Source organism: Anomaloglossus baeobatrachus, chromosome 6 (assembly GCF_048569485.1).
Source record: "Anomaloglossus baeobatrachus isolate aAnoBae1 chromosome 6, aAnoBae1.hap1, whole genome shotgun sequence".
In the NCBI taxonomy this organism is placed as follows: domain Eukaryota; kingdom Metazoa; phylum Chordata; class Amphibia; order Anura; family Aromobatidae; genus Anomaloglossus; species Anomaloglossus baeobatrachus.
Genome location: NC_134358.1, coordinates 399,691,758 through 399,706,832, shown reverse-complemented (window position 1 = coordinate 399,706,832; position 15,075 = coordinate 399,691,758). Strand labels below are relative to the sequence as shown.

The window sequence follows — 15,075 nt, the reverse complement described above, 5'->3', positions numbered from 1 at the left end:
TGGAAAAAGTCCGCCCACCCTCCCCTGTAAGTGATCTGTTTATGGCTGGTTGCATGTGGGTGTAGACCAGAACTGCCCAATCAGTGACTTTCATTGAGGTACAGATCAAGTACAGGTCCAGAACCAAATTTTATCTAAAGTCCGGCTGAACCTGCTTTACCAGATTTCAATGGGTCCTCTCATCTCTAATCCCTTGCCTAAGCTTTAAAGAGAACTCATCAAGTGAAACAAAACACTATTACCTGTAGCTATGGGGTTAATCTGTAGGTTACTAGTGTACTGAAGCCATGCCGCAGCCGTATTTAAAACCATGCTGCAGAGAGGATATTAACTTTGTTCCATCCAACAGCCTAGGGTTTTCATTCAACATGCATAGTGAGTGGCGGCTGTAATCACACCCACAGCACTGACTGACAGACAGCTTTAATTATGGGTCAGCTGTCAGTCAGTTTTGGGCATGGCTACAGCCTCTGCTTACTATGCACTGTACTGAGCGGTGACTGAAGCCATGGTACCACCCCTGTGACTGAAGGCCCTAGGCAAAAAAGGAAAAACGGAAAAACTTAATTTCCTCCCAGCAGTAAGGTCTCCAGTGCATTGGATTCACAGTGTCAGGACACTAGTAACCTGCAGAATAACCCCAATTTACAGGTGAATAGTGTTTTTTTTTTGTTTTTTTTTTTAACTTGCTAGTATCCCTTTAAGAAGCCAAGAAATCCTCTTTAGTTGTGGTGCACACAGAGCATAAGGCTGCTGGTGATTTTTTTCCCCAAAACGCCAAAAGCTACAAATTTACTTTAGCAAAGTTTGTGCCTCCTGTTTCTCTTGTCCTTGCACCTTTCCACCCAAAAAGAACACCTTCCAACAGCAGTTTTGGTAAAGAAATGTCCTCTACTTCTCTTTACTGCACTGAACAAGTATTGCCAGAGTCACAGTGATTTTTTTACCACAATTCCCCAAGACATGATTCTCCATGAAATCTATCACTTATTTTGTGGATGAGGAATGAATGATGATAAAAAATTAACCAATTTAATATGGACATTGTGAAGTTGACCTCAAAAGGATCACACCATACTTTGCATGGCATGATAGGTCACATGATCTCCACTGATGCCAGCTTTAATTGTATAATCTTTGACGGTTTGTAGTTGTTGTGAATATACTATTGTATATTTGATGGTGAAGAAGTGGAGGGAAGTTAATGTGGATATTGCAGTTGACTTATGGTAGGGAACAAGTTAATAGTCAGTGATCTTTTGACAGTGAGGACATTTTCAGTACCTTGTTTACAGTGGTTTACACACCTTCCCTTATTACAATAGGCAGGCACAAGGGTCTGGGATGGGGGGCATTATTTTTGTAAGGAGACACAGGGAGCACTATTAATATGTGAAGGTAAAGGGAGAGCATTATTACTTTGTAGGGACACAGAGGAGGCACTGTTACTGTGCAGGACACAAAAGGAGGATCCTATGTACATGGTATACAATATTAATTTCTGGGGCCCTGACTACAACATACAGTGGGTGAAATAAGCATTGAACAAGTCACCAAATTTATAAGTAAATATTTTTTTAAAGATGCGATTGACATAATTTCTTACCAGATGTTGGTAACATCTTATCCATTCCACAGAGGCAAAGAAATCAAACCATAGAAGTCTATAAATAATGTTGTATAATAATGACAAATATCAATGGGAAAAAATGTTTCAATTGCTTACTGAAATTTATTTAAAGGAAACCTGTCCCCTATCCACATGCGGGGTTGTGCGGTCCAATGGGCATCGCTGAAGTTGACTCAGTGCCTCCTCTATCTTTGCAATAGCCATCCTCCTTCTTGTTTGTTTAGATGACGCATCCTATGTCATCCACACAATGTCCTCCATTGCGCTCCTGCCTACACGCACTTCTCCCTGCCCTGCTGAGGACAGATCAAAGTATTGTAGTGCGCATGCTCAGGCTTTCTTTGACCTTTCCACGAGCCTGCGCACTACTGTACTTTTCTATGCCACCAGCAGAGCAGAGAAAAATGTGTGTGCGTGGGAGCACAATGGAGGACACTGGGTGGATGATGTAGGATACGTCATCCACATGATGAAAGAAGGAGGACTGCAATCACAAGCAGAGAGGAGGAGACGGGTCAAGAACAGAGAAGAAAGAAAGGGGAAGTCTCCAGCATGCACGGAAGGCACAGGTGAGTAAATTAAAAAAAGTCTATTGAAAATTCATAAAAAACAGAACAGAACTAGATGTCAACCACGATGATACAAACAATGGATGTCAATTGGATGGGTTGTTTCCTACATCTGGGGAGAAATTCATGTTAATAGCAAATTTAGAAACTTATTTAGTTACAAAATTGGTAACATATTCAATATTTATTTCACCCATTGTACATGGTTTGTCTTTATGGTTTGTGTAGAGCTGGGGGCATGTGAGTAGGATGATGGGAAAGCCAATGAAATCTGTATGTTAAATTTTGCAGAAAGGAGTCGTTGATGAAAGAAGAGGTCATATTGGCCAAAAGAAAAAGAATGGGAAAAATGAATGACTATGATCAGAAAGAACGTCACCAGTGAGTTACAAATATCTATAGTAAATATATTCACTGAATAGTTCAAATATCAGTCTTAATACAGTATTTTTTGTTAATCATCAGTATGATGGTATTATCATTAATGTATTTGTTATACTATATGGTTATGGTCAGGCAGTACATTATGATTTATTTAGTGTCCTGTCCAGATCTCCACATGCAGAAATCCCCACACTTACAAACCTTCACATGTCCAGAGATTCTACAGAAGCAGATGCACGTAAAGGCCTTTGCATGCTATCAAAGAGGTTATTAATGGTTGTGTGAGGAATGTTTTGCCACGCTGATTGCACTTGGGTATGTAAATAATCAAGTTCTGGGGCTGTTTGCATTTGCTGACCAATAACGCCAAAGATGTTTATTCTCAAGGCACGTGTGGAGGTCTACTATTGAAAATGGCTCTTCAGAGAAATGGCTTTACTACTGGTTTCATGACCAAATCAATATAATGCCGATTTGTTGGTGTGCCTGGATTGAAGACTAATTTCAGACAGCAGGAGATCTTCTGGATTGAAGACTAGAAGGGTCTATGGTCCTACCAGTGAAAATTACACCTTGTTATGACTTGGCTCATATGAATTGGCCAATTTGTCTAAATACTGTACCTTAATTTTATGTCTAATGCATATAGCAGTAATGCACATTAATTTAGTATATTTAGTGTTTCCATATACTGTATCTTAGCTGCGTCTTCTCTGTTTTGTATGTTACGCAGTCACACAGTCTACGTTTGTTCTCACTCGCTTTTTTATGCTAGGAGGTCCTAATCAGTTTTTGTTTTTTGAAGTCTGGAGACTAGATGTGTCTAGTTACCATAGATCAGGACACCCCACACCATAATCCCAGGAGTAGGAGCAGTGTGATGTTCCCTCATGAAGGTCTCTTCATGGCGTTGCAAACATGGTTGTCAGACCAATCTCCAGCCATTATTGCATCCATATCAAAACAAGGACTCGTCACTTAAAAAGATAAACTTACATTCCAGCCTTCATTGTTGTTTTGCTCTGTGTTATGACAGCTTTTGAGAGCAATGTTTAACAAATCTAGGGAGCATTTCCAGCAGGTGCCTTCGTAATCGGTCAGCAGTCCCTTCACAAAAAATCCAAAATATTGGCACTCATAATTCTTTCTTGTGATTCCCTGATGAGTATTGTATTTCATATTTTCATTCCATGTTAATATTTGACATGATATTGACATAGAATGAAATTCTGAAATAAAATATTCATCAGTGAATCACAAGAAAGAATGTCTATTGTGAGTGCCAATATTTTGGAGGTTTTGAGAGCAGAGACATGAGGTCAATAGACATCTGGCTTGTAGACCAACGTTGTCCAAATAATTTTAGATGGTTTATTTAGACACTAGTTGAAGAACTGTCCATCACATACCAAGCCTAAGTTGCCAAACAGTGTCACAAGAGCCATTTTTCAAAACCACAATGCCAGGCTACATGTTGCTTTTGCTACTGTTGAAAGCCTTCATGTCCAAAACATGCTGCCATGGCTTTCAGCTTCTGCAGCCTTATCTGCTATTGAGCATATCTGGGACTTCATTAGTCAGCAATTTCAAATGACACTGCCAGCAGCATATCTTGATAATTTCATTGCTCAAATGCATTCAGCTGCGTTGATCCTCAATACTGAATAAATATAGATGTTTTGAAAAATTTGATTCTATTTTTTCATCATTGCAATATCATTAAACTGGACTCTTGAACCTGTGATTTTCATAATTTTACAACTTTTCCTTCATGAAGTTTTAATTTCATTTTTGAGGAGTGTGGCTTTAAATTTGTTGTCTGGGACTTTAACGATAATGGTCTTTCCTTAGGATAGGTCATCAATGTCTGATCAGAGTGGTATGACACCCAACATATCTGGTAATCAGCTGCTCTCATAGCTGGCGACTGCAACTGCTCAGTTTTAGATCTGCACATCTCATCTCGATAAACCGTTTATTGGCCACAGCTGGATACTGCATATCCACCCTTTATTTGAATCATTAGTGGGCAGATGTGCAGTACCTGGCTGCGGCCACTATTCCGCTGATAGAGATGTGCTGTACTGCTCTGCACCTGTGAAGTTCCATTTACCATTGGCACCAGGAACAGCTGATCAGTGGGAGTGCAAACAGGGGCATAACTACTGAGGTGGTAGCGGTCGCCATTGAGACCCGGCAGGTTAGGGGCCCGCGGCCGCCCTGCAGATCAGCAGCCAGCTCCTTTCTGTGAGAGACGAGCTGCGCTGTTCTGTCGTAGACCCCACAGCCGCTATATGACCCAGTACCGCCTCCGCTGACACCGGGCCCCCCTGCCCGGTGTCAGCGGTGGCGGCATCGGGCCCCCGTACACCATCATTGCACACAGCAATGATAAAGCAACGAGCGGTCCATACCGCTCCATGCTTTATCATTCTCCCTCTGTGCCTGCGTGGTGACATCACTCCTGTGCGACTGCTGTGCTGAGAGCACAGAGCGCAGGGTGGGAGGACGCTGACTGAAGCAGCGGGGGAATCAGGAGAGAGGTGAGGACAAAGCAGCGGTGGAAGGAGGAAAGAAGTGAGTTGTTTTTAATTTTTTTTTATTTTTATAAATCAGTGAGTACACGGTGGCCAGAGGTCTGGGGTGATGCATGATACATGGAGGCTTGGGGGGGCTGCATGATACATGGAGGCTTGAAGGGGCTGCATGATGCATAGAGGCCTGGGGGGGCTGGCTGCATGATACATGGAAGCCTGAGGGGGCTGGCTGCATGATACATGGAGGCCTGGTGGGGCTGGCTGCATGATACATGGAGGCCTGGTGGGGCTGGCTGCATGATACATGGAGGCCTGGTGGGGCTGGCTGCATGATACATGGAGGCCTGGGGGGGCTGGCTGCATGATCCATGGAGGCCTGGGGGGGCTGGCTGCATGATCCATGGAGGCCTGGGGGGGCTGGCTGCATGATCCATGGAGGCCTGGGGGGGCTGGCTGCATGATCCATGGAGGTCTGGGGGGGGCTGGCTGCATGATACATGGAGGCCTGGGGGGGCTGGCTGCATGATACATGGAGGCCTGGGGGGCTGGCTGCATGATACATGGAGGCCTGGGGGGGCTGGCTGCATGATCCATGGAGGCCTGGGGGGGCTGGCTGCATGATACATGGAGGCCTGGGCGGGCTGGCGGCATGATACATGGAGGTAAAAAGAAAAGAATTTGTACCATGACATGTTCAAATAGTAAAAAAAAAAAATTTAACAACAATTTTAAAATTACAAATAATTATTAAAAAGTTGACGGCCAGCAGGTGGCAGCCTTACTCCACAAGACAGCCCCAAAAAATGTTTTTGTTACTGCTGAAGGAGGGTATATTACAAAGATTCCCACTTAAAGCAAAACTTTCAGATTTCCATAGAGCCTTACACATATGTAGGCACTATATATGGTACTCATAGTAACATCAGGAAAAATAAGTATCAAAAAGAGTATTCTAATGGCTGGCATAAGCATATGGAAAGCAGAGAGACTACAGTAAGCAATATGTGCAAAGAAAAGCAAACCTCCTCTACAAAGCTCAATAATATATACCTGACTTGTGGAGTGAGGCACCCAAGAAACCCCCCTATGTGGCTGCATAATAAACATGAAGGACACCTTATACATGGACTATAGAGGTGCATTATACATGCATGGAGGTCTATGAGGCTGCATTATACATGGAGGTCTATGAGGCTGCATTATATATGGAGGTCTATGGGGCTGCATTATACATGAAGGTCTATGGGTATGCATTATACAACATGAAGGACACCTTATACATGGACTATAGGGGTGCATTCTACATGGAGGAGTATGGGGCTGCATAATACAAAATGAAGGACACCTTATACATGTAATATAGGGGTGCATTATACATGGAGGCGTATGGGGCTGCACAATACAATATGAAGGTTTATGAGGCTGCATTATAATACATATAGGACTATGTGGGCTACATTATAATATATGGAGGACTATGGAGGCTACCTTATACATGGACTATGGGGGTGCATTATAAAATATGAAGGACTATGTGGTGCAGTATAATCTATGAAGAACTATGGAGTGAATTATAATATATGAAGAACTATGGAGTGAATTATAATACATGGAGAACTATGGGAAATTCACTATAATAATTGGAGGTCTATGAGGGCTACTTTATACATGGAGGACTATGGGGGTGCATTATAATATATGGAGGACTATGTGGTGCAGTATAATAAATGGAGTACTATGGGGTGAATTATAATACAAGGAGAACTATGGGAAATGCATTATAATACATGGAGAACTATGGACGTGCATTCTAATATATGAAGGGTTATGTGGGTCCCTTTATACTATATGGAAGGCTATGTGGGGGCCATTATAGTATTTGGAGAACTATATATGAGAGGGGACAAAGATACAAGCATGGGATGGGAATGTTTTGTTCTGAGGGAAAAAGGCTCTTTCCCTCAGAACCCAGCTTTCCCATGCTCTGCTATACATCTCTCAGCACACAGCTTTCCCATGCTCTGATATGGGAAACATGGGTACTGAGTGAAAGATGTATAGCAGACCATGGGAAAGCTGGGTGCCGAAGACAAGATGGATATCAGAACATAGGAAAGCTGCGTGCTGAAAGAGGGATTTCAGATCATGGGGAACCTGGGTGCTGAGGGTAAGAGCCAAGTGTCAGCGTCATTATCCCATACTCCGACTGTTAGTGTCATTATCAAGGACTGCATGTGTCGGTGTATGTGGAGGGGGGGGCCAGGTCTAAACTTTTCACCAGGGCCCATCAAACTCTAGTTACGCCACTGGGTGCAAGCTATCACACCTCCACTGATTAGTCATTGATGATATATTCTAAAGTTCTAAAAATATGTACAGCAGCACTCTGAAAAGCTAAAATATTTAAATATTGACTATATGAATTTGGGCACTGCATTACTGGTATTGGAAAAAATCAGATACTTGGTTTACAAATTGGCCAATTTGGGCAAGCCCGACAGCCAATGACAAGGCATACCTCTCTTTGTCGGGGCCCTATCCTAATACGCCTCTATACAGGTAAAAAAAAACCTACAGGTAATGGGCAGGAAGGATCCAGCTAAATGAAAATGCTCTGGCTGAAGGGCGGAGTGCTCAGTCAGAAAAAAATGGAATACTACTGTAATATAAAAAGACTGACCAGCATAGGATAGGGTCCCGACAAAGAGAGATATGCCTTGTCTTTGGCTGTCGGGCTAACACGAATTGGTCAGTTTATAAACCAAGTATCTCATTTTTTCCAATAGCAGTAATGCAGTGCCAAAATTCCTATATTTCATGTTTACATATTTTAGCTTTTCAGAGTGCTGCTGTACACATTTGTGTAACTTTGTTGAATTTTCAGCATGCACCTGTTCACACCTAGTGGATGTGCTGCTGATCAATATTTTTATATTACTATTCTAAAGATAGGCCATCATTGTTATAGTCTCCGACAACCCCTTTTACACCCATAAGACATGTTGTCATGTTAAAATGCAAAAGAGCTGAGCTGCTTCTTTACCATCAGGCTGCACTCTAACCTATTCCATGGCAGTCTGACATGTCATCCACTCCTGTTTTTCTATGATGCATTTTCATTAACAAAAACATCATGTAGTGTCTTAGAAATATGTATGTGCTTGAGCTTTGTGCCAGGCACTGGAGCACCAGACCACTGTTCCCCCAAGTGTATTGCTAATCTGTGCGACATACTTGCCAATTTCCTATTTTTGGTCAGGTAGGTACACATTTTGAAGATGGATCCTCACATGGCCTCAAAGTCTATGATTCTCCAACTGAACTTTTTGCAACTGATGTAACAATTTCATTCCTATTTGATCTTTAGGAGGAGTAGACGGAAGACCCCCAAAAAAGAATCATTTAAGATAACTCAAGGACAATGGGCAAAGTCCATGTGATCCCATGAAGTAGAATCAACTGTTACTCATAGCAAGAAAATAACATAAGTTAAAGAAAATAGAAGATTGTAATCCAAATTTATGTTATGAAGCACATGTGAAGCCCATTTCAGAATAAAATTCAATCAGTCAGCATCTTGTTCTGGTTTCTTGGAACATTTTTTTAACTACTTTAAGAACAAAAACAATATGGAAGAAGAATTGAACCAAACATCTTGCTTTATAGACCCTGGTGTTGCACATCCCATTCTGATTACAATGTATATAGTAATTTTTATTGGAGGAATAATAGGAACGAGTCTTATGATCTTCTTGATAATCGGCACAAATAGACTGTCTGTGACAACCACATCAGTCATCAACCTGTTGGTGGTCCACGGGATTTTTCTTATTTCTGTACCTTTTCGCATTGCGTATTATGTCCAGAAGAGATGGAGCTATGGACTTATCTTCTGCAGAATTGTAAGCGCTATGACACACATCCATATTTATGTTTCGTTTATATTTTATGTCATCATGCTCTCCATGAGATACATCAGCTTCTTTAAGAAAAAAGACAAAATTGAGTTTTACAGGACACTCCACTCATTAGGAGTCAGTGGAGCAACGTGGATAATTATATCCATTATAATCCTACCCTCGGTTTTCACACAATATGGTAAATCTGCTAACTTCAATGAAACAGAGTGTTTCCAATTTCATGATGCATTTCAGAGCCAAGCTGTGGTTATAGTGAACTATATTTCCTCGGTCCTCATATTCTCAGTGGTTTCTTGTCTTATGGTGGTACAGATGTTTATCATTGTTAAGGTCGTAAAACAAGTCAAGAGACCTATTCTCACCCATCAGGAAACCTGGGTCCAACTTAAAAGTCTCTTCTTTATTTTGGTGATGATAATATGTTTCTTTCCTTTCCATATGTTAAAGATCTACTATGTGTCCCATGCAAAGGAATGCTTCTATGTCAATGAAATATGTCTGAGCATAACTGCACTTAGCTGTTTAGATTTTTTTTTCTTTGCAGTAAAAACATATTACCAAAAGGTTTTTAAGTTTATATCATTTTGGGCATGATGCATTATCTAAGAAGAGTATAACATGGTCTTTTGGTAGCCACTGTAATTTTAGGTTTGCTTCTGCTCTAGTACTTCAGCATTTACTTTGGCTGCACAGGACCAAAGCAATGTGTAAAGAGGACCATCTGACCACTTGTTTTAAACCACCTTCCTTTGCCACAACTGGGGCATAGAAAGAAGTGGGCTAGCTATGGAAATGAGTAATCAACTGCCCCTTGTTCACCTCTGTCAAATGCAAAACCAGAAGCAAAGCAGCCAGGCTTAAGGCCGGAGTCACACTTGTGAGTCACTTGTGTGAGTTTCGCATCGACATCACCCGCCACGGCCACATAATCTCAATTTTTAGTAAATACCAAAATCGTACCTCTAAAAGAAATGTATCAGTGATTGTGAGCTCTTAACTTCACTTGCTTAATTCTTTCACTTGCTCAGTTTCTTCTAGGGTTTCAGTGGGCCCAATTACCTACAAGGTCCCAATATGTGTGCACAGGTTGCACATATAGTTCTTTTGGGTCTTCTACTGAGAGGAAAGGTACTTTGAGAGCGTGGCAAAAGAAAAACATTTTTCTAATGTTGATTGTCCTCAAAGGCATTTTACAAAGGTAATTGTTGAAAATGATTATGTCTTTGACACTAAAAACAAATGATTATGTCTTTGACACTAAAACAATTAGTTTTGACCTAGGACTTATATAAAGACTTTATTATAAGGCTTTTTAGGATATGTAATAGTGCTACCACAGAGATGCAATTTGTTTGCAAATGTAGAGGGTTACTAATAAAAAAAAAATATTATCTCCATTGTTCACTGCATATTCAATGGTATTTCCTCCTACAAATATTACTTCTACGGAAAAATAGACACAATTCTGACCATGAATAAGTAAACCCCTTTTGAAAAGTAAGTTTTCAATCGATATTTTACTGACTACAAGAACAATTTACAAAATGTAGACAAAGATTAAATTTCATATGACATTCTTTTAACACATAATATGAAAGTAAGGTTAAGGAAGCACTCCCATCAAAATTTGTATCTTTTTAATATATTGTAATCATCATATAATATGCCACGGTATACTTACAATTGCTCATTTTGCCTTTCTACCCAGTAAATTCTTCTTTTTTTCTGCTCCATGTAGAAAAATGAAGGATCTTGTCCCTGTATGAATCACTCTTCTCTTTGACTTGACCCAGTTTATCCCCTTGTTTCACAGCCAGGGACTTTTGCAGTGACTCATGCTGGGAAAAGAAACTTCCTCTTTCTACATAGTTCAGAAGAATTAACTGGATATAAAGGCAAAATGAGAAACTGTAAGTACACAGTGTTATATAATATGATGATTGCAATATATTAAGAGGATAAAAAGTTTGATGAGTGATTCTTTTATGGTAAAACTTTTATTACAAATCTTCAGTTTTACTCAAGTTATTTGATGCAAAACTGAATACACTGCACAACAAAAGCGTGTACATATATTTTTTTTTGTGTGTCCTCCACATGATATTTAAGGACAGCATCAAGCCTTCTAGGCATGGAATGAACAAGTTGGCGACATATTGCCACATCTATCTTTCTCCATTCTTCAAAATCAACTTAATTTAAAACTTGCTTGACTCCAAAGTCCATAAAACTTCAATTTATTGGACAAGAATGTGTGCATAAAAAGGCAATGGCGAGGTGGGATGCGGGCTCTCCAAGGACTACGGCCGTTTCACACTGATACACGTAGAAGCGCATGCTCAGCACGAAACGTCTGTAGTCCTGGGGAAGCCTGCACCCGACTTCGCCATTGCCTTTTTATGCACACATTCTTTTGAAATAAATTGAAGTTTTATGGACTTTGGACTTGAGCCACTCTTTCTGTCTTTGTTGTGGATTTCCTTGGAACTGGACTTTCCTTGGAGCGTGCACCTCCTTATATCCTTAAAGCAAAAAAAAGGGCTTGAGCAGTAATCCAATCACCACTGGATCATAAGGTAAAACCTAGTAGTGCAAGATCATTTTCTTTATTTTTTATTTCTTAATTTAAGACCCGGATGCAAGATGGAGAGTGATTCTCAACTTCTTCTCCCTTCAAAATTCCCCATAGCTGTTCGATTGGCTTCAGATCAGGAGACATACTTTGCCACTGAGTCATTATCACCCTGTTCTTCAGAAATGTAACAGATGTGTGTTTTTTTACCACTGTCATGTTGGAAAAGTGTACATCTACCAAGTACATTTAGAAATGGTAGCATCTTCTTTTTCAATATAGAGCAGTACATCTGTGAATTCACGCATGGTGAAACGGAAAAGGTTGTAATGAAAGTTATATTAACATTACTTTCATGTTACAGGTTAAAAAAAAGTTCCATAAAATTCAGTCTTTTTAATTGTTTTAAAATTGTTCTTATATTAAATGAGATATTAATTAAAATGAAACTTTTCAAATGAGGTGCACTGTGTATTAAAATTAAACTTTTCAAATGAGGTGCACTGTGTATATATATATATATATATATATATATAAACAACGATTGCAGTTGCAACGGTTGCAACCGCCCCCGGAAGTGGAGTGGCCTACCTACCCCAGTACATACTTGAGCCAGATGTGTGACCTCCAACTGATGTGCACATCCAGCTGACATGCACTGCTGCACAGAGATTGCATGTACCCTACTCCCGGGGCAGCCCACCCCTGAGTGACACGACTATAGTGATAGAAAAATAAAAAATATATGGCTCTTGGAAAAACAGGAGGAAAAAATGAAAACGCAAAAACTAGAAAATCTGAATTATTGGAATTTTCTTTGGTTGAATTCTTGTTCATTAGAATTTTGTCGCCTAAACTTTGGCTTTGGTCTTAAGACTTTAATTGGGGTGTACTCATTATTACAACATGGTCTTTAATACATTTGCCAAGAAACTTACTTTCTTTTTGTTGTGCAAAGTAACCAATTTTGTTAATATCAATGGCCCATGTTTTTGAGTATTGAGTATTTTATTTACTGTGGTATTCAATAGAAAATAGAAAATGCTGATTTTGAAAGGAAACTAAAGGTTTTTTGACAAGTCTGTTGGGTTGTACCCATTTATGCTGAACACTGAACATAACCAGAATCTGATATGGCCTGTATAGTAGTGCACAGGGGACCGCTCCGTAATAAATCAGCCGTACATATTCTATGTCAGTTACATAGTTACTTCTGTTGAAAAAAGACCTAGGTCCATCTAGTTCAACCTTCCTTCACCAATTATACATTTTGTCATTAAGTCTTGTTGGTTTGTTGCAAACTTCTTAAAGAAATACCCTGACTAATTAAGCAGTTTTAGAAACAAAGTTATTTCTTGAAAATGGTTGCATCTTTGGCACTAAAAACAATTAGCTTGACCTTAGGACTCATATACAGACTGTATAATGAAGCATTTTTATGGATCCGTAATATGTCTGCAAAAGAGGTGCCAAATGTAGAAGACTAATTATGGGAAACTAAAAATATTGTGGCATGATACAGGTTCTGTATATATGAAGGTATCCTCTTCTAGATAGATTACTTCCAGGGAAAAACATGGTGTGTGTATAGAAGAGCACAGGGGTTATACTATGCCCTGATTAAAAAGGCTGCATAAACTCAATGCCAGTGTACATGAACCTATCCTAATGGAAAACTTCCCGGGTCAGCACATATCTTACACACTTAAAAATGTTTCTTATTGTTTTGAGGCAAATACTATATAGAAAAAGCTCAATTCATCAAGATATTTTCAGCATAAATTTGTAGTAACTCTGTTTGAAATGTCACAAATGTTTTGTGCAGTGCCATGTTGTTAAGGAGTTAAACAGGTATCCAGCAAATAGTTGAGTATAAAAAAGTGTTGTTTAACAAAAAAACATCTTAAGGATTTATACTGTCAGTAATGTCCCCACATGGAAGAGAAATGTCACAAGACCTTAGATAACTTTTTGAAAAGTGGGCTGTGGGGAGGTGGATATGGTGGAGCATCCTACAAATTCATGATTTACTCTACAAACATCTAGAAATGTAATACATATATTTCTTGCTTTGGCATATAACAGATGAAATGAGCGCCAAATTCATTAAGAGGCGCATACTTTTTAATGAATTTGGCTCATCGTAGTTTAGCACACTGTTCATTGAGGCCAAAGTGTTTATAGTATAGAAAATCTAGGCCTTTCTTATACTAAGGTTTAGAACTACACTTGGTTACAGATTCTGCATGGAAAATCTGCAACAACCCTCACACCATATCTGAATGTGGCCTTACCAAGCAATTTAACAAGCGAGTGCTGCTTATATTTTTCATTTTATACCAATCTTTACTATTGAAAAAAAACCAACTAGATAACCTCCTAAGTGTATTAAAGTTTTTGAGAAATTGGTGTGTTATTTATTTCTATGTATACTGTATATAGCATTTTATTTTTATGAATATATTGCATTTAGTCACAATAAACTATAGAATTATATAAAAGAGTTGTCTGAAATTCTTAAATGGGTAAAATTGCACAGTAAGTAGGGATTTTGCATTTTATAGTATACAGCTCGTTGCCTAGGTAACCAGCCATCCTGCAGTCTCAGAGTGGTCAGTTACCCAGGTAAGAAACGACTGCTCCTTGCAGGCTATATGCTTTATATCCTGCTTGAGCTACTATGAATTTGGCCATAACGCTGGATCTGACTTGCCTCAATCCCACTTTACTTCTCTCAGGTAAAGTTGTCTCTGCTAGCAGCCTGTTTGTAGCACTGGTATCTTTGCAGAAACACAGACTTACTCATCACCCCGGCCGGGTGGCATTCTCCCCTGCACTTCCCCAGTCATCCATGTGTACTGCTGCCTCCTTTTCCTCCCGGGGCCTGTCCATGCAGCTCAGGTCTCCCAGGAGTGTGCTTAGGGCGCGTGCATACACAGGCCCTCCTCTTAAAGGGCCGCGGCGCCACTTTTCAGAAATGCCTCTCAGCCAATGGCTGAGAGGCACTGTGTATTTAAGGCACACTCCCTTAGGGGAGGTGCCTGTGCAACTTCCTCAGTTAGTTAGTATACCAGTCTGCTAGCTAGTTGTCAGGTTCCTGAGCTCTTGTCCTGTTATCCCTGTGTCCATCACCCTGTACCTGTCTTCTCATACCTATCTTTCCTTGCCATGTCCACCATATCTGGCCGTATCCACCTGCCTCTCTGTCACAGTCATCCTGAGTGCACCTGCCAATACCTGTGCCCGTACTTGAGTCTGTCACCGGTCCTGTGGGTCAGCTGTCACAGTCGCTGTAACTGACCTGTGAATGGTACCTGGCATCCACCTCATGGTAGGCGCTTAGTTAAGCCCCTCCCAAGTGTAAACCCAGGACTCCTGTGGTCCAGTGGGTCCACTAGCCCCACTCGCTGCCCCTACATCAGCTGCGAGTGTGGCGCCCCTGAAGCCTCAGTCACCACAGGGT

The 15,075-nt window shown here is 40.4% G+C and overlaps 1 protein-coding gene across 1 annotated transcript; it reads left to right on the top strand.

Annotated features, from left to right (window-relative positions):
- Window positions 1-8,697: 8,697 nt before the first annotated feature.
- Window positions 8,698-9,634, top strand: LOC142243943 (putative G-protein coupled receptor 141). The gene has a single exon (XM_075316136.1). It carries the CDS (start codon window positions 8,750-8,752, stop codon window positions 9,632-9,634), a length of 885 nt encoding a protein of 294 aa, XP_075172251.1. The 5' UTR covers window positions 8,698-8,749.
- Window positions 9,635-15,075: the final 5,441 nt, after the last annotated feature.